The sequence below is a fragment of the Peromyscus californicus genome, unplaced genomic scaffold (assembly GCF_007827085.1).
Source record: "Peromyscus californicus insignis strain IS unplaced genomic scaffold, ASM782708v3 Scaffold_23__1_contigs__length_62951481, whole genome shotgun sequence".
Taxonomy (NCBI): domain Eukaryota; kingdom Metazoa; phylum Chordata; class Mammalia; order Rodentia; family Cricetidae; genus Peromyscus; species Peromyscus californicus.
Window position 1 is genome coordinate 45123901 of NW_026294534.1, and position 26260 is coordinate 45150160.

General features: G+C 37.6%; 1 protein-coding gene across 10 annotated transcripts in view; it reads right to left on the bottom strand.

Annotated features, from left to right (window-relative positions):
• The window catches only part of Wdr17 (WD repeat domain 17), an 87159-nt gene that overhangs the window by 14466 nt on the left and 46433 nt on the right, over window positions 1-26260 (bottom strand). For all 10 annotated transcript variants that reach the window (XM_052752292.1, XM_052752294.1, XM_052752295.1 and 7 more), the window contains 12 exons: window positions 24521-24607; window positions 17292-17456; window positions 14825-15027; window positions 12433-12582; window positions 12215-12345; window positions 11781-11906; window positions 10827-10982; window positions 8384-8448; window positions 5269-5401; window positions 4290-4381; window positions 2816-2915; window positions 1822-1961 (listed from right to left, as the gene is read on the bottom strand). In XM_052752292.1, the coding sequence (XP_052608252.1) occupies window positions 1822-1961; window positions 2816-2915; window positions 4290-4381; window positions 5269-5401; window positions 8384-8448; window positions 10827-10982; window positions 11781-11906; window positions 12215-12345; window positions 12433-12582; window positions 14825-15027; window positions 17292-17456; window positions 24521-24607 (1548 nt within the window). The remainder of the gene's footprint in view (window positions 1-1821; window positions 1962-2815; window positions 2916-4289; window positions 4382-5268; window positions 5402-8383; window positions 8449-10826; window positions 10983-11780; window positions 11907-12214; window positions 12346-12432; window positions 12583-14824; window positions 15028-17291; window positions 17457-24520; window positions 24608-26260) is intronic.

A 26260-nucleotide genomic window follows, 5' to 3' on the forward strand; every position in this document is an offset into this window, starting at 1 on the left:
GTGTAACATTTTTTTTGCTTTTTGAGATTTGAATTACATCATTTATACCTTTTCCTCCATCCAAACCTCCTTGTATCCTTTCCCTCCTTCAAATTCATGCCCTCCTTTTCTTTGTTCTTATATGTATATACATGTAATCCTAAATTTATGAATACAACCTGCTCATTCCATATAATGTTATCTGTATGTATATATATATATATATATATATAAAATCTTTCTAAAAACATTTCATTCATCTATGAGCATGGAGTCAGTCACATTTGTAAAAAAAACAATTTGTGTTAGATTTCAAACTTTTTGATTGGCCTAAGGCCAGTCAATCATAGTAGACTACATAGTGGATTGCTGCAGGCTTTTGACAGGGATGGGGGTCATTTTAAACTCTCAGAGGACAGTTGATTCTGGAGACACTCAAGGCTATCATGAGTTACTACGTTTTGGTAGTGGGGAGTGTTTTTAAATCACTGTAAAACATGAGTTAACTCTGAGTAATGATGATATCCTTAGTTTACTAATAAATTCCAAGGTCAGAAAAAAATTAAAAATGTAGAAAGCTTCTTTTCAAGGAGACAGTGATATATTTTGGCAGTTAAGGGTACAAGCTTTATAGCTAGCTTATTACTTTTGCTCATGATTCACTGAGTCCTCTGGCAAAACAGTATCTACATCACAGAACTCAGTAGTTAATGACACGTGAGCTAAACTATTGCTTGGTACCCAGTAAGAAGTTCAAACATGTTAGCTGTGCCCAAATCCTCCCCCACCTCCTCCTCCTCCTCCTCATCATCATCATCACCAGCAGCACCAGCAGCAGCAGCAGCAGCAGCAGCAGCAGCATCACCACATGTGTGGTTTAATACTTATGGTCATCAACAAATCTTAGCAGTTTGTTCACATAAAGTATGGACTAGGAAGAGGTCAAGGTCCCCATTAAAAGTCTGTTTAGAAATGTCCCAGGACTTATGTATTTTGGAAAAACATAAAGTAAAATCTGAAGGTTTATATTTATCTTTTAGTTTTATGTGAATGTTTGTGTCTGAGCATAAGTATATGTACCATGTATACAGGTGCCCACAGAGACCAGAAGGGGCATTGGAACTGGAGTTAGAGGTGCTTCTAAGCTGCCTGACATGAGGTCTGGGAACTGAACCCATGTCCTCTGTAAGAAGAGCAAGTACTCTTAGTTGCTAGGCCATCTTTCCAACTTCAAACAAACAAATTCCATAGTCATCTTTGTCATCTTTAGTCAATAATTACCTATTAAATGACAGCATCCTATATTTTCTAAAAGTGCCTATGTAGTGACAAATTGTCTAACCTAAGAATAGGGTGATATAAAACTGGCTTAGACCAAGATTGCCATGTAATCCCTGGGAAGATCTACCTCTTGAAAGTACAGAGTTTGGACAAGGGCTGCTCTAACATTTCAGCCAAACTCACTCTGTTTCTCAGCCTTAAAGTAAAACACAAGATTTGACAAGACTAGGAATAGATGTGAAAAATTGTAATAGTGGGAATTGGTGGTCCTAATAATGTTGAAAAATAAACATTTGTTGTCTCATGATATTATAACACTTGAAGTATTACAAAACTATAACAAGGCTACTTCAGAAAGGGTCATGATAGATTTCACTCCCCTGCCACTTACTTTCACAATGATATCTCAAATATATACACATAGATAGATGATATAGATATTATAGCTATAGATAGTCATACTTAATACATTCTTCACATTATCTTTTTAAAAGTAATTTATACTTTTCTAACATGCATGCCATAACTGCAAAAGTACTCTTTCCATTAGAAATTTCTTACCACATTGGAATCATCATGCATTTTCTTGCCAGTAACTGCAGGGCATAATGGGTTGCTGGGGATGCAGGTTCTCCCAGGACAGTGCCCACTGAGACTGCCAGCTCTAGTTCATTCCCACGGATCAGGTATGCCATAGCAAGCTTGTTCGTAAGAAAACAGTTCCTTCAGTTGCATAGATACTTGGTGGAATGGTCATTTTCATCCAAGCTCATAAGCAGATAAATTAATATTGGCCAAGATACTAATTTTCTTAAATATGTTGAATATAATATTTCAATAAAGTACCTACACAATAATAATTTCAATTTTCAGACAGAAAAAACTGAAGCTGATGGTGAGAAATGCAGCTTATTTTTCAGCTTAGAATTTAATTTAATTTTTTTGCAATGCTAATGATGGAACCTAAGTCTTCATACATGCTAATCAAATGTTCTGTCAATGAGCCATGATCCAAATCTGTTTGCTCCTATAATACTGTCCAGTATCCTGAACATGTCATTTGGTCTCCACAGAAGAGAACATAAAATTTTAAAAGCTTCTTCTAGATTATACAACAATACTAAATTATTGCCTAGGTTGTTACAAATATTTATTTGGTAAGAAAAATAGATAAATCAAGAAAGCACGTAGTATGTTCATGTGCTAATTCATCATGAGACTTGGAAGCATACAACGCCAGATGACATCTGGTCTTCCCCACTCAAGCACCATGACATATCTGAGAGTTATTAAGTATATCACTGGTTTTCAACCTTCCTAATGCTGTGACCCTTTAATACAGTTCCTTATGTTGTGGTGACCCCCAACCATAAAAATACTTTGTTGCTACTTCATAACTGTAATTTTGCTACTATTATGAATTGTAATGTACATATCTGTGTTTTCTTATGTCTTAGATGAGCCCTATGAGAAGGTCAGTTGACTTCCACCAAGGGGTCACTGACCCACATGTTGAGAACCTTTGAGCTATATGCACCACTTTGAACTATTGTACCTCAATATCATCTACAGCAAGATGACAGCATGCAGCCAACACTGCCCGGCCATCCTGAAAATACCATTCTGCCAGCTCATGTATGACTTTGTGTAGAAGCCTAGAAAGAAAAAAGAGTAATCAGTATTAACTTAGCAATTCTATCATAAAATATGAATTAATGTCCTTTTAAGGTAATTAAGAGGACAAATAGTTCAGTTTACATCCTTGTTTTAGACTTAAGTCTGATTTAAGATTTCAGTTAGGCAACCAGTCTTTCAGAATGTGTGATATAAAGCTCTGCCCAGTATTGGTCCCTACAAGTGCCAACAGAAAGACTTGGGTAGTCAAGACATGATTGTGTTGTCTACCATTCTTCATTGGATAATTTCTAACAGCTACAGGCTGACTGTAGAAAAATCAAGGTTGAAATGACATTTAAAAAAAAATTAATTAATATTCATGATGTGGCATAAACACATCTTTAACACACCAAGTTTAGAAGAAAGAAAGCAAAGAACAGCAGCTAAGACACAAAAAGCAACACTTGTTTAACATTTCACAATTGTGATACATGGTGGATAGCCTAAAACAATTAAATATAACATTGTCTTGGAAAATAATAGAAACCATTAGAAAAGTCATAGGAAAGACAGGTAAGTGCTGTGGGATGTCATTCTGTATGCTGTGAATATGTGTTGCTCTGATTGGTTGATAAATAAAGCTGTTTGGCCAATGGTGAGGCAGAATAAGGTTAGGTGGGACATTCCAACTAGAGAGAGAGGAAGGAGAAAGGCAGAGCAGAGGATGCTGCTAGCTACTGCCAGAAGACGCAAGATGTAAAGTACCAGTAAGCCACAAGCCATGTGGCAAAGTATAGATGTGTAGAAATGGGTTAATTTAAGATGTAAGAACTAGCTAGCGAGAAGCCTGAGCCATTAGGCCACACAGTTTGAAAATAATATAAGTCTCTGTGTGTTTATTTGGGTCTGAGTGGCTGCAGGACTGGGCAGGACACAAGAAAACTTCCAGCTACAGATAAAGTAATTTAAGGAAAAGGTTGAAAGTCTATAAAATTTTAAGTCCTAACTTTTTACAAGGATTTCTTCTTTTAAAAGAAAAATAAATTGGAATTCTAGGCACTAACATTGGCAAATGTGGTTACCAAGAGATTTTGGATATTGTGATTTCTGCTTTTTACAGCAAAGTCACCCCTCCTCTATAACATGTCTTGCTCTGGTTTTAAACTCATTAGGTGTTCCCATTGCTCTCCCCTTGGAAACTATGAGTGTTTAGGGGCTGTGTATACATGCCCAGCAGTTTTTCATTCATAGGGATGGATTTTGTCATGGAACTAGATGGTGGCAAGGAATGCATATGAACACTAGATAGCAAGTGCTCACCTCACAAGAGGAGGCTGAATGACCTCACTTTCAAAACTTCTAAAGGGAAAACAGCCATAAAATAATGGCCTGAACAAAGACACATTACTCACTCATTAAAATCTTCTTTGTAGATATCATCAGAACTTGAAGCTCCCTTAGGTGTAGAAACATGTAAGGTTTGCATATTTCCTTCACAGGCAGCCTAGAATTCAATTTGAGCTTTAATTAATCATTAGATAATTACTGACAACTGACTTCAGGTTATTTTTTTAAAGATGATATACTTACCCTTGCACGCAAGCACACACATGTTTGTGTGTTTGTGTGTGTGTGTGTGTGTGTGTGTGTGTGTGTGTGTGTGTGCATGCGCATGCACGTGTGTGTGCACACGTTGGGTATGTTCATGTGAATCTGTGTGTATGGGTGTGTGGGCATGCAGAAAACAACACTTTGGGTGTCAGTTCTTTCCTTACACCTGTTTTGATGCTCAGTCTCTCTACTTTCTGTCATTGCTCTGCACTGCACACTCTGGCTAATGGCTGATTATCTTGTCTCAGCTACTCAGCTTGCAGTAAGAGTGCTTGGATACAGACAGCAACAACTACCACATTGGCTTTGTGAGTTTCAGGAATCAAACTCAGGTTGCAGGGCTTTGTGTGGAAAGCACTTTTAGACATTGAACCTACCCCGTGGGTCCAAGCTATCGTTTTGAACAAATTATACTTAAATCGTGTTTGCAGTTTACAGTGTGTTTTGTAAGTAACCTCAGAAAGAGACAATATTAACTCCATTGTGAGTACCAACATCAAATTTCAAGTAACTGATTAAAGAAATGATTGTTCAAACTTTAAGTGAGACGATCAGAACAGACACCTGCAGATAGACACGAATGTTTGTCTATAGTGTCTAGAATAACTCCAGTGTGACCAGGCTAGGATAGCATGACTGAAGTGTTAAGGCAGACGGCTGGGAAAGTGCTCTGAATACAACAAGCAATCTGTGCTTGTCCATCACATGACCCCCATGGCTTTCTCCATTCCCCATATTCAGCCACCAATGTATTTACCTGGCATGCTTATGTGTTTATACCTGTGAAACAAGCAGAGCTTCTTTAAGCTGACCTCTGGACACAAAAAAATTGACCAGTTTTTTCACATCACCAATGGCTATACAGTATGGGATGACATCATCCTTATCTTCCTGAATTAACTGGTCAGCTCTCCTAAAGAGATAAAAACTATCTTTATTATTCTAAATTTAACTGAAATATTAGTTGTAATGTTTTTCAATTTGGACTGATATTTTTAAAAACATGTCTAAAAGTTCTAGGTTTCATAAAGACCAAAGTTCATTTTAATGTAGTTATTTTAAATGTAGAATATGAATAAAAACTCTATAAAATACTTAATTTTCCCTTGGAACACTTTTAGCTTATCTATCTATCTATCTATCTATCTATCTATCTACCTACCTACCTACCTATCATCTATCTATCCACCTACCTACCTACTATCTATCTGTCTATCTATCTATCTATCTATCTATCTATCTATCTATCTATCTATTAGATAGAGCATCATATGTATCCCAGTCTAGTCTTTAATTCACTATATAGCTGAGGATAACCCTGAACTCATATTCCTTCGGCTTCCATGTCCATGTGCTGGGATTACAGACACGTGCCACATGCTCAATTTATAGGGTGCTGGGGATCGATCCCATGGATTTGTGCATTCAAGAAGAGCACTCCATTAACTGAGTAACATTTAAGAAACAAAAGAAAAAATCAAGTATTGGCTTTTTAAGATACAGTTGGAATTTTTTTTTTTATATTCCAGTATGTTCCTCCTGTCCTATTGAACTTATTCTAACCTTGCTTTATCTCTTCTCTGCCCAAAGCTTTGACCTTCCAACACTTACTAAGGAAAATAATAACCCAGGGTGGTCCAACTTCCTTGTATGGGCTACAGAAGTAATATTATCTATTATATATTGCTATGAAAATAACAAGGTAATCTTCAACTCAACAAGCTCAAAGCAAATTAACAATCTCATGTGCTACTTAATTCAATTATGCCTAAGTTTTTTTGGTACTTTGCCTTGTTTTGAAATCTCAGTCAACAGCAAGCAACATGTACCCATTTTTTTTCAAACCTAAGGCCCAAGAATTATTTATAGAATCCGTCATGTCTATTACTAAAGCCAGTTCATTTTAAGTCTTAAGTATGTCAAATTTGTCAGCCCTTCTTCTTCCCTGTCACTGTGGACGGCTTCCATGCCACTCTTGTCTCCTGGAGCAGAGGAGAAGGAGCAGATGCCACTGAACTGCTCTCGTGTCTGCTACTGATCTTCTCCAATCTGCCTCATTCTTCAGCTTACGTGAATTTTCAATATGAAAGTTTGATTTGGTCACTTTCTACCCTGTTAAAAATCCTTTAACGTCTTTTGTTGGTCTTAGGAACAAAAAAAATCTTAAATGTTCAAAAGCCTAGAATAGTTAGGTCCTGCTTCCTTACCATTCCCATTAGGTACCCACGCCTGCGACCCTGCACTCCAGCTACAACCTTTAATTTCTTTTCTCTACTGACTAGGTCTCAATCACTTTGTCTAGTGCCTTCCATTAGGTTCTCTTAATTTGTGGTAGCTAGTACAAATACAAGTCTATGTCAGATGTCTTCCTTTATAATATATTTGAAGGTTGATAACATTTATCTCATAAATACCTACCATTAAAAACATTATATTCAAATATTAATATGGTAAAGATTCTACAAAAGTGCATTGGCAATCATACAAAATAACAAATATTGTTTAGTTTTACCTGTTATTAACAATGAGTGAGTGACTATACCTTGTTCCTAAGTGACATTCACTTAAGTTTATATTGAGGCAAAATAGTGTCTTATGTAATAAGTCACTACTAGCTTGAATTTAGTAAGCATTCATGGGAACAGTATCATTCCTAAGTATGTTGATAAGGTATAGAAAGTATCTGGCATTCTGGGAGCTTAAAGGTTCAAGCAAGTGGTGTACTACTTATCCTATTTCTGGAAGACTGGATGCTAGCCAACCGTCTACTTTCCCATGGAAAACTGTACACATCCTTCTAGCTTTCTTGCTTAGCCTTTACTAATTTTAATTTATGCACATGACTAGAAACAGGATTTTTCCTCAACCAAGTCTTAAAAGGAAAAACTCTCAAATTTCTCTTTATAAGAGCAAAAGAAAGAGAATTACTCTCTAATAGTACTCTATTGGCTTACCACAGAGATCAGTACATAACCACATAATGGGTATAAAATAAACAGTTGCTGAATGGTAGATTAGATAAAATGTGTTCTGAGTATAAATGCACTCCAAAAAGTCATACATTTAACTCTTAACATGTGGAGCCTTTGAATGCAGTCCTACAATGAAATACAATATTTTCCCATGTACTTTACTAAATTAATAAGGGATTACACCAAATTAGGATAAGGAGGTCTAAATTTCAGTATGAATAAATTTTTAAGGAAAAATAAATTTGGCCAAAGAAACACAGTGGATAAATCAAGTGAGAGTAGTGATGCATCTCTAGCTAGCAGACTGCAGCAGCCACCAGAAGGTATTTACTTCCTCAGAGCCTCCAGTGTTAAAACAACTGCCAACCAACTGATTTTGGATGTTTAACCTCAAGAACTGTGAAATTATAACCCAGTTTGTGGCCATTTGTTACAGTAATTCTAGGAAATTAATATAACTGGAGAAAAATGTGGTTTCTTTTTAAATGTACTCAAAGTTTCTTCAGTGATCAGACAAATCTTTCGTTATTACCTTAGACATAACATGGAGACATGGCAAGAATTAGCGTCTTCAGATAGTTGCAATTATACATAGAATAGTATTCTACAAGCTTTTGATAACCTTCTGAAAATCTTCCCATGGATACTTCAGTAGGAATATATATTTGGTAATTTGCTGGTCTTTGTTTTTCTCTATTAGTAAGGAGAAACTTCTGCCTACTATAGTCATTAGTGATCAGGATAAACATAATAATACCAAAATGATTTGTAAACAATTCATCTAATTATTATATAAAATTCTTTTATTATTTAATATAACATAGGTATAAGAACTATTAAGAACTGCTACCATACTAGTATGTTCTTTCCATGTCAATATATAACTTTAAGATCTCCCTGTGGACATGGACTGTCATTTTTACCTCTGCATTAACTTCCTCCAGTATTTCACAGAAACTCCAGGTGCAATGGACAGGGCTTTGTCCCACTACAAAATTGAGCAAGAAAAGAAATGTACACTTTTAGATTGCATTATATAATTCTAAACAGACTTTTTAGAGATTCATGTTAATAATAAACAATTTTTCGGATCGTTAGACTATCAGGAATATAATTGTAAACTATTTAATGCAGTCCAAAGGGGGTAAATACCTACATATTGCAGTAAAATACATGAAATTCTACTATTTCAGGGAAAACCCAACTTCAAACTTAGAAAGAGGGATCAGTCTCTTTTATTGAATAAATGTTTCGTTTCTATTGTATAACTCATTGTGTAAATGTTATTTACTGCCATGCTTTCTTTAAAATTAAAACAACCTGTCCCTTTATAACTTAGACATCATTTGAAGAAGCTCATTATTAAATTAAAACTGATTATTATTGTTACCTCAAAATATGGGTTTGAGGTCTAATGAGAAATGGAAGAGAAAATATTTTAAAATATCAGTGCATAAATGAAAGCTTCATTTAATTAAGGCTTTCCAAAGCACTGGAGTTTATAGTGCAATTAAGGCTACAAACTGGTAATTAACTTAAGATTTTAAGTTAAAATTTAAATAAATAATGTATTTATTTTTATTTATCTATATACATTTTTGCTTGTGTGGGTATGCATTATATGATAACCATTTTAAAAACTGTGTATCTAATTCATGTTAATTAAAAGGTTCCTTAAATTTGTTTTTACTAAAGAAGTCTTTATTGTAGGGAGAATGGAAGAATAAAAGTGGAAATGCAGATGAACTTTGAATTCACTAAGCTGTTTCAATAAAAAAATAAATCTTGTAAGTGAAAAGGTGAAATGCTTTCCTAATCCCATAGTATTAAGTTTACTGAACTGGAAACTGTTCTTAGAATGGTGATGCCAAGTAAACAGAAACACACTCAGATTTCTGAAGAATTCAAGAAGGATTTCAGGAATCATTGAGGCCATCAGCATGCGCACAACAGTACGACTATACAGCATCATGAATAGATCCCCAATGGAGAAAAGGATGGGGTTAAAAGAGTTTAGCATCTCATGTGTTCAAATACAAACAAATATCAACGAAGAACTGTACCATTGTCCCAAAACTTATGTATTCATTTGTCATCTTGACTTTAAGGGCTCTGTTGAAAATGAAACATTTAATCAAATTGTCACTATGTGATAAAGAAAAATTTTCATTACTTTTAAATACTTCTATTTGCCTTTGTAATAATCAGGATATTTTATTGTTTTAGGTCAAAAAATTCATTGTTCATCTATAAGTAAATTGAAAGTTATAAAAAAAAGGGTAGGTTAAATTGCATTTTGATACACGTTAACTGTATGTTAATTTTACTTATGTTATTTGTGTGTTCCTTTGTTTTAGATTGATTTTTATTTTTATTTATGGATATATGTATGTGTGTGTCTATGTGAGTGCAGGCCACATGAGTATGGGTACTACAGAGGCCAGAAGAAGGGGTCAGACTCCTGGGAGATGGAGGTATGGTTATTTGTGAGAGCAATGGTAACCAAACTCTGCCCTCTGCAAGAGCAACAAGCACTCCAAAGCACTGAGCCCCCTCCAGGTCCTCTATAGGTCTCCTTAAAACCATGCTTGGTCATAAAAATGTTACCAACTTCGAGGTTCTTAAAAAGTAATAGAGCATTGTATCCATGCCACCCTACCCTTTGTTTTTTTGTGGTAGAGAGATAATTTCTCCTGATCTAAAATACATTTGAATAAAAAGTAAACGATTAATGAACTTTCATGACCATGTAATCAGTACCCAGGCCAAAGAATGGAATCCCCCTTTTCTGTCTCCATATCCCACTTCATTCAGTACCCACCTGTCAAAGGAAGCCTGTGTTCTAAATTTTATTTGTACATATTCATTCTAAACTTTTCTGGAAAATGTGCTTCGTTGCTTTAGTCTTCTCTAGAAATTGGAACAATCCCTATGGTATCTTAAATGCACCCACTGAAAAATTCCTCTTTGGGACAGGGTGGAGTCTTATGGTGATGCATGGAGGAGATTCTACTCTGAGCATATTAGCCAACACAGATACATTCAAAAGATCTTGGCAGCAATTCTCACACTTCAGCATAGATGAGAAGAGCCAGGAGGGTTTATAAAATCAAGCACAGATGGTTGAACTGCACACCAAAATTTACGTCTTTGTAGGTCTGGCATGAGACATGGGTGTTTCTAAGTGGGACAGATGTTGTTACCCTGGAGACCTCACTTTACTGTTTCCCTATGATGTGCTCCCGACACCAGCTTGGCAAAGAAGTAATTACATATGGGAAAATTAACTCGTATATGGAATCAATTATGTTCCTAATATGTGGGGTACTATGTAAATACATTACTTTTCCTTTAATCGCACATTACCTCTCCAAGCTCTACCATGAGTTCACAGTATCTCTGAACTTGTCCCAATCTCAGGTGTATTTCCGCAGCCTCCTTCAGTTTTTTCTCCTTAGTAGGTGCACCAACACCACCACCGAATTTAGACATCTTGATTGTTGTTAGTTCTTGGGCTTCAGACTGAGAAGAAAATTATAATTACATGAATGGATATGAGAAGAGATATTCTAAAAACATGTAATATTGGAAATTAAATGTTTTAAAGCGATATTTTTATCTGTAAAATATGATAGTCTTTGTAATGTTTTGACCAGTTCATGGAATAAGCACTTTGGAAGAGGTACATCCCACTGCCCTTACTCTCTCCCAGTGTGGGTTATCTAGAATTTCAGAAGCCAAAGGTGGTGAGATGCAACTCTTTAGACTTATGAAAATGTTTTCCAATGAGAGTGAAGAATTACTGGCTTACTTTGGCTCCTATATTGTAAACCTGTTTTTCTAAAATAGTTCTCAGACATTTCCTTTATGACTTAAGAATTCTCTTTTTATGAAGGCAACCATCATATCTGAGTCCTAGTGTGATTTCCTTGCTGTCTGAACCACTGATATTCATTAAAAATATATAAATTACTGCTTTTTTTTTAGCTCCCAGGTCAGATTTTGTTGTTAATGATGTATATATCTCAGGTACATGCTAGCTAATAGTCACAAGAGTCCATAAGCTAAGCTATGACCATCTGAGGTAACAGGATAAAGGTAAAACTTGTCATGGAGTCCCAACTCAACTTGAAGACCCATGGAATTCAGTCTATACAAACTATGGCCACCTTAACCTATGCTCAAATAGTTCATATTTCATTATTAGTCTTACTACTTTATCTTCTCAGTGTTTAGTTCAGTTTACCAATGATTGTCTTGCTTTAATAGTACAACAGGGAAACTTTTGTGTGAGTATACCATGCTGCGTACTTCACTTACCGTTTTAAATTTAATCAGGTGTTTTGAATGCATCATTCCTTTGCAGTAGTTCTGAGGAAGCAAGCTATCATCTTGTCCTTGAATCACGGCAACTAAGTTCCACAAATTGTCACTGCCACCTGGAGGCTGAAGTAGGAATGGACTAACCAAAGAGAAATCCTCACAGAAGAGAAATCCTCACTGTATTTTAGCCTCTCAGAGATACTTTATCATATAGTTCCCTAAATTAAAAAATTAACAGAAAACTAAGTACACATTTTCATTTCTTTCTTCTGGTTTTAGATCTGCTCTCTAATATCGTACAGATCATGTTAAAATGCATGTAACTGAGCTGGGATGGTGAATGCAAACATGCTACAGTTTAAAGGTAAGAGTTGTGGTGACTTATTCTGCCTAATGAGACAATGTCCACTTATGATTTCTGTAATACTTACTGATAAACATTGTGAAAACAATCTTAGCTTTTTCACTCGAGGGTTACACGTTAGTTTTTCTACTTCTTGTTTAATGTCTCGTGACACTTTCCCACACAGTAGAGGAGGAGTGCCTTGTTTTACAGCATTGTCTGAGGAAAAAACATGATTCAGTGAGGAAATTTTTCTTAGAAAACATTGTTTAAAGATAAAATCAAATGCATGCACATATTCAATACCAGTGCTCCCGATAATTTCTTCCCAAGATCTGTCTGCCAGAATATTTATTTGTAAAGGGGTGATTAAAGGTATTAATGACCAGAGTCTCACTGTAGAATCGCGGGAGCAGGAAGCCACAGTGAATGGACGACTTGGATGGCACGTTAAACCTGATGGGGAAACAAAAGGCTGTTTTAACAAAAGGCAACCATTGAACTATGATAGAATCCAAGTTACGAGAAAGTGTGAGTAACTCAAAAGCTCTCTCTCTGAGCAAACCTTCCATTTGCATTTAATTAATACAAGAAACTAATACGTTGCTTAGTATAAATAGAGTTAGAAATGTATGATTATGAGAGAGCAAAATTTCATTTGGATAAGTAGTAAGTGCACTATAATCCCATTTGGGCTCATGAAATCTATGAATTAACAGATGAATAAATGAAACTTCTAGTTTCAAAATGAAAAGCTGGAGACTTTTAAGTTCAGACATCAGAAAAAGGATTATATATGCAGATACTATATTTTATAAGAATATTTTTATATTATATATGGAATTTAATAAATGAGTACTATAGTATTCTACTCCTTCCCCCTCCCACTCCCTATTCCTCAGACTCAGACGTATTCTTGTACAATTATCATTTCATATGTATATATGTGTGTGTTTATATACACACACAGCCTGCTGATCCTATCTAGTGTTGTTCATATATACATGGGCTTAGGGGCTGACCACTTGAGATCAGATGACCTACTGGATATTCATCCCTGGAACAAACTGGTTTCCCTCACTCAGCAGCCACTGACTGCCTTCAGTCCTTCACTAGGGCTAGAGCCACACAACTTCAACTAGAAGGCTACTGAGGGAAAACATATGGTTGTGAATGCATGGATTTGGTCTACTTTCCCTAGAACATATTTGTAACTCTTAATCTGCCTACTTACTCCCAGCAAGGCTTAAGAATGACAGGAAATACAAATACAAATGGGTAATTTGCTTTCTATTCCAAGCTTAGTTGTACAAACAATTGTTATACTCGAGAAAAAAACATTGCCCACAACACCCCCACATACGGTAATGGATAGATGTACTGGCTAGTTTTGTGTGTCAGCTTGACACACACTAAGAGTCATCAGAGGAAGGAGCCTCAGTTGAGGAAATGCTTCAGGGAGATCCAGCTGTGAGGCATTTTCTCATTTAGTGATCAATAGGGGAGAGACAGCCCAGCCCATGGTGGGTGGTGCCGTGACTGGGCTGCTGGTGTTGTATTCTCTAAGAAGGTGGGCTGAGCAAGCCATGGGAAGCAAGCCGGGAAGCAAGCCAGTAAGCAGCTCCTCTCTGTGATTTCTGCATCAGCTCCTGCCTCCAGGATCCTGCCCTGCTTGAGTTCCTGTCCTGACTTCCTTCAGTGATGAACAGCAATGCTGAAGTGTAAGCCAAACAAACCCTTTCCTCCCCAACTTGCTTTTTGGTCATGGTGTTGCATCATAGCAATAGAAACCCTAAGTAAGACAGTAGATAAGCTGTATCTGTGATGTTATTAATTTCATATTTTGTAATTTCCTCTGGAGTAAGGTGTGGGGGCCCACAGAGGCTATCTACTGAGACCTTACTCAGGGTCAGAGAATTTGGGCTTGCTTTACCCAGCAGGGCTGCACAATGGGATAATTTGACCACAGGCATGGTTACTAGGTATTTGGAAGAGTCTACACTTGACTGTACGGTGTGTACATCTATCCATTACCTTATTTGGGGGTGTTGTGGGCAATGTTTTTTTCTTGAGTCTAATAATTGTTAGTACAACTAAGCTTGGAATAGAAAGCAAATTACCCATTTGTATTTGTATTTTCTGTATTTGATCTTGCAAGGGGTGGTCTTTTGCCTCTCCCCTGGGTGTTGTTTAAAAAGCCCTTTTGAATAAACAAAAGCAGCTGAGTATTGACCCAGGGCCCTCCTGAAACTATCCTGTGTCTCTCTCTGTCTTTGTCCTCATTGTCTAGGTCTATCTTTCTACCTAATATTTCATCATTCCTCTGTCCTCCACCCAAGAACCCTTCAAAAGATCAAGGCTGGTCCTCTGACAGACCCCCGCAGTAAGGGAAGTGACAAAATCCAACCTGCATATGTACACATGTATGTGCACATTATATATGTACACAGAAACATAATTCCTGCAGAATGAGCTCCACATTCTATTGAGCGTCATCTTTTGAATAATCTGTAACATCTTCTTTAGCTAGTTTTTTATGATTCTAATAGTTTTATAAAAAAATAGACATGTATATTCTCCAATGTGAAATAATGTCATTTCAAAATGAAAAGCTGTGACTTGTTTAAAAATCTTTCATTGCTCAAAAAATAAGCATCATAATTATATCAAAATAATAAATGCATGGAAAAAAAATTACCATATACATCTGCACCATGATCATATACAGTGTCTAGGCAAATTCCTTCCCGAGTATCCCATACTTTGATAGTATAGTCCCAGCTTCCAGATATTAGTAGGTACGGAATCTCAGTATTCCACATTAATCCCCTCACAGGTGCGGTGTGTCCATTGAGAATGTTTACGCAAGCATCTTGAGTATAATCCCAGATTCGAACAGAACTGAAAGATAATTTTATGTCTAAATTATAATTTATCCCAAATATTAACATTGTCCTTTTAGAACACAGTGCTTATTTCTTAACATATATAAAAAGCCTTTTATGGGGCTGAAGAGATGGCTGGGAGGTTAAGAGCAATAGCTGCTCTCACAGAAGATATGGGGTTCAATTTCCACCCACAAGGTGGCTCACAACCATCTCTAACTCCAGTTCCAGGTGATTTGATACCCTCTTCTGGCCTCCGTGGGCACCAAGCATGTACAAGGTACACAGATGCATGCAAAATACATACATACATACGTACATACATACATACATACATACATACATACATATACATATATATGTAAAACAATAAAATTTTTTAAAAGCATTTTATGTTCAAGATGTGAATTTTCTCTTTACAGCTGACACAAATGAATATGTTATAGTTATCTATTCCAATATAGTTTTTTCCTGACTTCTACTGGTAATTTATTAACAGATACCAAATACAGTGTTTTAGAATTTAAAAAAAAACAAAACTATTTTTGGTATTTTTGTATTATTTGTATTTGTTTGTTGTAAAATGAATTGCTAAACGGTCTTAATAAAAAACCTGGAGCCAGATATTGGGGTAAAAGCTGGGAGATCAAAGAAGCAGAACAAGCCACAGCCAACCTCACCTCGCCAACTCCTCAGCTGATCTTGTTTCCCCAGACTGAAAGCCTCTGAATCCTCACTGGAATGGATCTCAGCTGAACTGCTGCTCAAAGCCTCTAGTTCCTGCCCCTCATGCCTTATATACCTTCCTGCTTCCTGCCATCACTTCCTGGGATTAAAGGCGTGTGTCCTTCCCAAGCAAAGATATGAGATCTAAAGTGCTGGGATTAAAGTTGTGTGCCACCACACTGGTTCTGTTCCAGGGTACCCTTGAACTCAGAGATCCAGATGGATCTCTGCCTCCCAGTGATTGGATTAAAGGTGTGTGCCACCACTGTCTGGCCTCTGTGTCTAATCTAGCGGCTGGCTCTGTCCTCTGATCTCCAGATAAATTTATTAGGGTACACAATATATTGGGGTGCACAATATATCACCACAGTTTGTTTTGATTTTTATTTTGTTTTCATTTTTGTCTGGGATGAGAAATGTAGAGAAATAACATGAAAGTGGAGCTGGGGGAGGGGAAGGGAAATGATCAAAATACATTACATAAAAAATTTTAAATCACGGAAGGAAAACATATTATTTTAGAATTTATATAAATAAAAAAGAATAGAATTAATATGAACCACTAGATCTATAAAAACTAACTAGGATGCCCAGGACATTTTGTTTTGTTTAAAAGTAAAAGATACATATATTAGAAATGTATAAATGTCATCTATGCAATGGTGATAGCCACATGGGAATAACCAAGCTGAATTTAGTAAAGACTTATAATTGTCATTAAAATGAAAATTTCATGTTTTTAAAGATTATATCTTAGGAAATTATAAGATGACAAAATTTTTCATGCAGAATAGAATTTAGATATTAAAGTCTATGCTGAGAGACTGGAATAATCTCATCAATAAAGGAGTATATTCAACTTCATACAATAATCATACTAAAAGTCACGATTTCAAATAATTTCTCTTAGTTGAATCTAATGTAACCCAAAGAAGCAAAGGTGATAATTCTCAGCTATCCAACGTGAATCTGGAGGTATTATGCACTGTGACTTTAATTTGTACAAAGTAAGATTATTTCAACATAACTTTATCTTCCAATAGTGATTAAAGAAATCTCAAAAGTAAATGACATAAACAAGACTTCAGAAACTCTTGTCAATAGAGAAAAGTGTAAAATTACTCTTATTTCTAATGATTCTCTTTATGCTAAAGTTTACAGTCAGTTTTTCGTGCCAGTTTTGATAAGAGTACAAATGTTTTTTACATTAAACATAAAAATGTTATAAATTAATCTCATTTTATAAGGATTTATTTAAAATCTTTTTTCATTTTACAATCATTTTTCTATGAATATTCTTGATAATAAGCTAAAAATAAGCATTCACAATCAGCAAAATAAACAAGAAAATTAAAATCAGGAATATAATGGCAGTATAAACAGAATAGGATTTAATTTAGTTTTTAGAATTTATTTTGTCTCTTTATTAGTTGCCTATGTGTCAAGTACTTATTTTATATTTCTCCATAAATTGTTAATATAACACATGCATTTCTGGGAAATTGTAAGCTTATGCTTTAAAGTACAAGAAAACTAGAATTCAGAAATACATACCCATCATCAGAACCACTGCAGAGGATTCCTTCCCTCAGAGGAGACCACTTCACATGGAACACTCTTGCTGTGTGCCCACTAAAGACTTTCAGTGGCTGGTTAGAGCTAGTGGCTACATAAAAGACCCGGACATTTTTGTCTTCACAGCCAGTGGCTATCATGTCTCTGAAATGCCATCCATGGAATGTTAAAATATGACAATCAAAGATTAATTACTACTAGCAATTTTTAAAATATGCCACAGTTCTAATTACTAAAGATGCTATTCTTGCTTCCATAATATAATATTAATATAATATAATATATATTATGCATAATTATGCAGCTGCTCATTTGTAGAAATGAACAATCATGTAGTTCCATGTCAATTGGTTGATTTTGTGCTTCACTTATTGTAGATCCTAAGTTGACTTTCACACAAGCAGTACATTTTTCAAACTGTTTTGTCTTAAGAAGGGTCCCACCTGATGAGTGATGAGATTCATTAACCTGCCGGTCACCTAATAATTATGATACACCATGGACCTTTTTTTTTTCCTTTTGTGGAATGGGTCCGCAGAGCAAAGACTCAGAAGGAAACTGAGAAAACTTACTGCAGCCCAGGACTGTCACAGTAAGTCACCTTCACCTTTGCATTCCTCGTTGGTGGCTTTTCTATCGAGTTTAAACTTCGTTAGATGCAAATAAGAATGCCATGGGAATATAAGACAATCTGTTAATATGTTCATTCTCACAATAATAAGAGCATAATTCTACTTAAACCTGACGGTCTAAACTGAGCTAGGGCAGGAACTATGGCTGCTAAGCAAAACTGAGGAACTCATGGACCTGCCGGACACAAGTCTACCTGAGGAGCAGCTACACTACCCGGTATTAAAGCAGCCGCTTGCTCCTATAGACAAGAGGGAACTCACACACTTTGGACTGTATTAGCTAAGAATATTCTGCTGAACACAACATAAGACAGTCAGTGATCTCACAGGGCTTACCCTGACAGGCATGTCCAACACTCATCCCATGGCCACAAATGACTTAGGATAGCTATGAATGTGGCCTGATACAAACTCCTAACGTTACTCAAAACATGATTTTTTTTTTTTTTTTTGTAACTCTACCTTTTTTGTGTGTGTGTGTGGTTTGATTGAACAGTTCTCGAGCATGACCTTTGTAGATGATAGGACGATGTGGCTTCTCAATATCTAATGACTGTACACAATTGTGACAGTTAATCTTGGTTGCCAACTTGACACACTTAGGAAGAGGGAACCTCAGTGGAAGAACTGCCATCATCAAGCTGAGCTGTAGGCATGTCTATAGAGTATTTTCTTCATTGCGAATTGGTGCAGGAGGGCCCAGCACTGTGGGAAGTACTAATCCTAGGAAGGTGGTAAGACTGCAGAGGCATTGTAGCTCACTGTGGACCAGAAAGTAAGTCAGTAATCAGCTTTCGTCCAGGGTCTGATTCCGTTCCTGCTTTCAGATTCCTGCCCTACCTGTCCCCACTCACAGACCATATCTTTCCTCCTCAAAGTACTTTTGGTCATGGTGTTTTATCACAACAAAATAAAGCAAATTAGAACAATATCTATGAGGGAGAAATAGTAATATGTACTCAATTACACAATTAAAATTCAGTTTATCGTGTGCACTGATGTATATTTTATGAGGAAATTGTTAGGATTTTGAAGTCATGAAAAAGTTTTCTATACAATATTTGTTAGCAATATGTGGAGTTAGGATGGGCAATTCCTGGGAGAAAGAGGAAGGATGAGTGAGTGGTAAATATAATAAAATATATTGTATACATGTATAAAAATTTCAAAGAAAAAAATAAAAATAAAAATTTAAAAAGCAGTTTTTGTACTGAGAGCCAGGTAGAAATTATGTATGTCCAATCTTAGGTGGAATATGGCAGAGAACAAAATGTTATATAAAGGGGGACAACATGAGTGAAATTTTGGAGTTAAAAAATCAACTAGCTAGTTCAGGAAACTGGTAGTCTGTATGCTTGGATGCTTTAGAGAAAGAAGGGCAAGGTTCATGTCAGGTCCCTAAAAGGCCAGGCCCACTGACTTGGTCCACAATTGAGTCTAGGCTCAGTTTAAACTGGACTATAGATGGATTTCTTGGTGTTGGACAAAATCTGGCATTCCTTAGTAATTTATGAAATGGTTCCCTCTCATCCTGCCCCAAAAGAGTCATTCCCTTGCCTCTAGCAGATACCTGTGTCTCCTATCAGCATATCAAAGCCCATGCTGGCCTACAGGTTTCTTCAGCTCCTGACAGGAGCCATAAGCCTAAGTGACCCCTGACACACATGCCGCCATATTTGGGCTTCTCTCCTCTCCTTCAAGTCTAGGCCTTGCTTAAGTCTCCACAGCACCAGAACCTCGTCTCATAAATACCAGAACCTCTTCTCAGAAATCAGGTGACCGCGCTGCAGTTAGGCAAGAATAGATAATCCCCATAGCAACATTTCCTGCTGGCTGAACAACCCATGATTAAAGTCCCCTCCCTGCTTGCACCCCCCCTTTGCCCCTGTCTATATATGCCTTAAGAGGAAAATAAAATTTTGGAGCTTGATCAGACGTCCTGTCTTGCTCTTACTCTTTGTGTCTCTTGTCCCTCTCATTCGCCGGCCCTCCCTTCAGGTCCCCGTTGAAGACCCTGCTGGCTGGGGCAATCTCCCATTCAAATGTAGTTGTTACACATCTCCAAGTCAAAGTCATCACTAGCCCACCTCGGCTCCTCCTCTATCCGAAACTCCCAGGCTGCTCTGGGTTCACAGGCTTCCCTCCTCCTAGCTACTCATCCTAGTTATAATTCACATGGTTTTTCCACATCCCCTCTTTACTAATCCTGGCCATGGCCAAACTGTTTCTTTTTCTCTCTGCTCTGAACTCTTCCAGATGCCTCTGGAGGTTTCTTATCCACAATAATAAACCTCCCACCAAATCATGGAGTGACCATCTGGGTGGCTTCTTTACACAGTACTCACATTGTAGACACAGACAGAAATTGGATAAAACAGAGCTAATCTGCAGTGCTGTCGTGCCTGGTGTGGACTGATCTAGAAAGTATTATATTAAGTCAGGTAACCCTGGCTCCCTCATATTCAAATTCAGGCTTAAATGTCAGTATAATGAGTATAAGTTGGAGTGAGTGTAGATATGTGCTATGAATCTGGTAGTCCTTGAGGGGAGGGAAGAGGAGTTGGGGAGCCAATAGGACAAGTGTGATGTGAAAACAGAAAAGAGGCTTTGGGGAGGGGTGAGAAGAAACAGGAGTTTCAAGAATATGGGGGAGAAAATAGGAGAGAACAGAAACACATTTGTCTGACACTGCAGTAATGAGATCTAATACTGTATATGCTAATAAAAAAATAAAACATCCACCAAAAAATGAAAATGTCTCTCCTAAGGAGAGAGTTTGAAGTCTTCTGGATTCTCTTTACTTTCTAAGAACCACCAGGAGAAGACTGGATCTTTCATCCATTACTAAAAAGTTGCTCTCTCTAAGACTACAACACCAGTTGTCTTCCAAGATTTAATAAATCCTTTTAGCTTAAAAAGAGAGCTTGCGTTTTTATCCTACACTCAATGGGAGAATATTCAGGGCTTTACCCAGAAGAATGGTGTGTGCAGATCTGTGGTTTCTTTTTGTTCTTTGCACTGGGAGCAGAAGCACTGTGGTTTCATGTATGCTGGGCAAGCACCCTAGCTCTGCGATGGATCCCCAGGCCTCAGACCCATGTTTTAAATGTTCAATCTGTTAGGGTTCTGCCATTCCCCCAGCTGCATGACCACACATGCGCAGTTCAGTAGCTAAGTAAGGGGTCTTATGTCTTACACCATCTGTGTGCTGCGTAATTATATAATGTGTGAGGTGTGGTCATGCAATCTGCACATGCATGGCATAGCTCTGTAAGCACACATGCGCATGTGCAGGAGAATCCTTAAAACGCTGGTCACAGACTCCTCCCCTCTCTTCTGCTCTCTCCTCCTCCCTGCCCCCCTTCTCCTCAGGTGTCTCTTCCACAGGCCTGGCCATGCTCTCTTCTGTCCCCTGCCCGCTCCTCCTAATAAAGCTCTGACACTGGGTTTTGTCGTGCCTCGTGACCTTTCCGGTAACAGCACCACTTATTTAAAACCAACACAACCTGTATAAACAAGGAGACTGCTGCTGGATATTCAATCCATACTGTGAACCCCGAGTTCACATTTGCATTAATTAAATAAAATCAACCTTGGGTCAGGAGGCTGAGTTAGCAAGTAGTTGACAGAAAGTAATCATAAAGTCAGAGGGTATCTGATAGATGATAGAGAAATGCACATGAAGTAGTTGGGAGGGACTTTGAGTGGTGGTTTTTTTTGGGGGGGGGGGGCAGAGAAGGCAGGTCTCTTTCAGAGAAACTGGCCAAGAGAGAAGGTCAGCTAGTTGCTATTCAACCTCTCTAGGCTAGGTTTTCAACCTAGCCTCTGACTCCTGAGTCTTATTGATAAATAGAATGAGAGAGATTTAATTCAAAGCTGTATTTGGTGGCAGCCACAGAGCTGGTGCCTGCAGGAAAAAATTTCCACCAGACTGCAGCCTGAGTAGCCGGACCATGGCCAGAAAAGCATGCCAATAACTGCAGAGCCATAGGCCCAATGATGGAGAAATGGAAGAGATCTACATGAACACCCTGGACATGAGTGGGGGTAATGAAGGGCAAGGGTCGAGGGAAAGAGAGCTTGGGGGAGCGGCAGATCCCAGCTGGATCAACAACAGAGAGGGAGAACAAGGAATAGGAGACCATGGTAAATGAAGACCACATGAGAATAGGAAGAAGCAAAGTGCTAGAGAGGCCCACAGAAATCCACAAAGATACCCCCACAACAGACGGCTGGCAATGGTCGAGAGACAGCCCGAACTGACCTACTCTGGTGATGGGTTGGCCAAACACCCTAATTGTCATGCTAGAAACCCCATCCAATGACTGAGGTATCTGGATACAGAGATCCATGGCTAGGCCCCAGGTGGAGCTCTGGGAGTCCAATTAGCGAGAAAGAGGACGGTTTATATGAGTGAGAATTGTTGAGACCAAGGTTGGATAAAGCACAGGGACAAATAGCCAAAGGAATGGAAACACATAAACTATGAACCAATGGCTGAGGGGTCCCCAACTGGATCAGGCCCTCTGAATGGGTGAGACAGTTGATTGGCTTGATCTGTTTGGGAGGCATCCAGGCAGTGGGACCGGGTCCTGTGCTCATTGCATGAGTTGGCTGTTTGAAACCTGGGGCCTATGCAGGGTCGCTTGGCTCGGCCTGGGAGGAGGGGACTGGACCTGCCTGGACTGAGTCTACCAGGTTGATCTCAGTCCTCGGGGGAGGCTTTGCCCTGGAGGAGGTGGGAATGGGGGGTGGGCTGGGGGGAAGGTGAGGGGGGCCAGAGGGGGGAGAACAAGGGAATCCATGGCTGATATGTAGAACTGAATTGTATTGTAAAATAAAAAATAAAAGTTCAAGCTAGCATATTATGAATATTTTCAATCTGTATTTCTTCAGAAATTCTGAGTAATATACAAACAAATATAATTTTTTTCATTTTCTTCCTTCAAAATATATCATATCATTCTGTACATTACGTGACTTTATATATACATATATGTGTATATATATATGTGTGTGTGTATGTATGTATATATATATATATATATATATATATATATATATATATATATATATATATATAAACTGTTTGCAAGCTGGGCATGGTAGTACAACCTCAGCTCTTGGGAGGCTGAAGCAGGATGATAATGGGTTCAAGGCCAACCTGGGTCACATAAGGAGACCCTGTCTCAAAGGAGACCAAACTGAACCATTACTGACAAAAAAACCATATACATGTGCTCTACTCCCAGATTATTTTTTGATTGCTGAAAGAGAAATATATGGCTCAAAATAGAAAAAAGAGGTCTAAATTTTCTTTCTCATATACATTTTATGGGCTTAGTGACTTTATGTATAAATTTCATTTTTTCCCACCTGAATAAGATTGTGACCTAATTCTGAAAATGAGATGCACATGCTTTAGAAAATCTAACACTCTTTGCAATGCTTGTTATTTTCTAGTGAATATAGAAGATGCTATTGTGTGTGTAACAAATTCCTATTATATAACATCAGGCAGTTTAATTGAAAAACTGCTTAGTTAATTTTGTAATAAAGAATTTGAGCAATCAAAAAAAAAAAAAAACAAAAACAAAAAAAACAAAACCCAGCAAAGCCCCTCCAGCATGGCAGCTTTTGTTGTTAGTGTCTCTTAATCTTCAAGACAAATGATGGGGAAGGTTGGCCTGGTCATCAGCTGATTTTGTATATCACCTAGTTATAGACTAATAAATTCTGTTATTGACTGGGTCATAGCTACTGGAAGAAACAGAGATCCATTATTTTGTATTGTATATTATTTGATTCAGGAAGCATGTTCTTAATATTTGTTTTATGTTTTCCATATTTAGTGCAGGGAAGCATAAGAGAATTCATGTTGTTTTTGACAATATCTAAAGAAAGCTCCCTTTTAAAACACACTATTTATACCCTATCTTAAGAAGCTTTTAAGCAAAATTATTTGAGATGCAGTCAGTTGGAGGTCCAATTTTAGTGGAATTTTACTTGTATTCAATTTTAAAGGAGAGCTGATTTTTACAGGATAAGTAGTTCTCATGCAAGCTTGTCTTTCAAATCCACCCCCTGAAGCTCTCCATCTTGGGAAATTCCGCAATGCAGAGGCTGCTGCCTAAGCTGGGGGAGGGAGGAAGCCTAAGCAGAACTGCAGAGATGCCTAAAAGAAATCAGAGGAAGGACTGCATTTCTGTCCTGGGGAGGGAGGAAGCCGACGCAGAACTGCAGAGACCCCTAAAGAAATCAAAGAAAGGACTGCATTTCTGTCCTGCAGTCACAGATCGAATAGGCTCACTTCCCATGTCAGTGGTTTTATTAGCAGTGTGTTTCTTTCCAATGCATTATAAAATTCTTTTGAAGGTGGTAAATCAGTATTCTCAAGTCATCTAAGAAAGCACCATGGACTATAACCAGCCAAAACAAATGGGCAGTTACAAATGCTCCTCATTTGCTAGATAAAGGGAGGGATATCCAAGGAGAAGAGGTATAATCTATGTGAGTAGCTTGTAAGGTTTATTCAGTCTCTTAAACATGATTGTTATTTAGGGAAAGCAAACTTACTTGTTGTTTTGACTCCAATCACAGCCGAACACGGCAGCCGGGTGTTTGTACTTGTGCAGAATTTTCCCATCAATTGTTCGAATGATACTAAAATCAGGTAAACAAAATCAGAAGTGCAGGTTTCAAGGGTCAGTATTCTGAGATAAAAGCCATCTCTGCAAATCACAAACAGCATTTAAAGGAAGAAGAGGTACCCGGTGTCGTGGGACAGGCTTTTTTTTTTTTTTTTTTTTTTTTGGTTTTTCGAGACAGGGTTTCTCTGTGTAGCTTTGCGCCTTTCCTGGAACTCACTTGGTAGCCCAGGCTGGCCTCAAACTCAGAGATCCGCCTGGCTCTGCCTGCCGGTTGTGGTGGGACAGGCTTTTAATCCCACTACTCAGGAGACAAAGGCAACTAGATGTCTGTGAGTTCAAGGTCAGCCTGGTCTACATAAAAAGTTCTAAGTCAGCCAAGGTTATACAGAGAGACCTTGAAACACACACACACACACACACACACACACACACACACACACACACACACAGACACACACACAGACACACAGACTCACATACACACACAGACTTACACACACACAGACACACACACACACAGAGACACACACATAAACACAGACTTACACAGAGACAGACACACACAGACACACAGACTTACATACACACACAGACTCACATACACAGACTCACACACACACACACAACACAGATACACACACAGAGACACAGAATCATACACAGACACACACAGAATCATACACACACAGACTCACACACACACACAAACTCACATACACACACAGACTCACACACAGTGAGTGAGTGAGAGAGAAAACTGTTATGCATAAATGATGATACCAATTACAAGTCTACTTCACATAATATGAATTACCATAATCCATTTAGATCAAATTAGAGGTGATAACTGATTCAGAAGCTATTCTGTTGAAAAGATTTCTTAATTATAGAAAAAATATAATTTTATGTACTGTCAAATGTGATATAACATATATTAGATTTTCAGCTTGAAATTTAACTGCTTAAAATTTATTTTGATTGCTCATTCATAGGGTTCATTCAATATACTATTTTGCCAAGATCAAAACTTCCGTTACAGTATTTTCCCCAATGTATATTCAGTAATGCAACTTAAATTCAGAGATCCTTAATGCAGGAAAGTATCCTTTATAATTTGATCACAGGAAATAATCTCTGATAACCTATTTTATTATTGCCACAATCCAAGTGCTATTGATTCCCTTGGAGATATAAGAAGCTGTTCCAGATCTCCGTGGAAGATGCTGGAACCACATTGGGCCTGTCAAAACTTACTAGGGGCCTGCATACTGAGGATGGCTGATGCTGATAGATGGAGCTAAATAATGCCCTGAAGATGCATGGCAAAGTTCATTATGGATTATTTAATTTAAGAAATCTTAAGCATGTCTTTGGGAGTTTAGTATATCCCAATGATCAAATCACTCTTTACGGAGAAGAGTCACTCATGGTGACTTGTGAAGTATGCTTTTGTTTACCTTTGTTCTTTTTCTTCCGGTTATAATTTTCTAAACGAGGGTGAAAAAATTAGACCTTGTACAGCAAACTCTAATGAAGGCAAGTTTCTCCACCCTCAGTGAGCAACTCTCAATGATGACTTCATTCCTAGTACGGAGTAGCATTGACTTAAAACTTGGAAATTCACTTTTTCCTGGGGCTTGTCAGAATTAAGAAAGCATGTATGTCT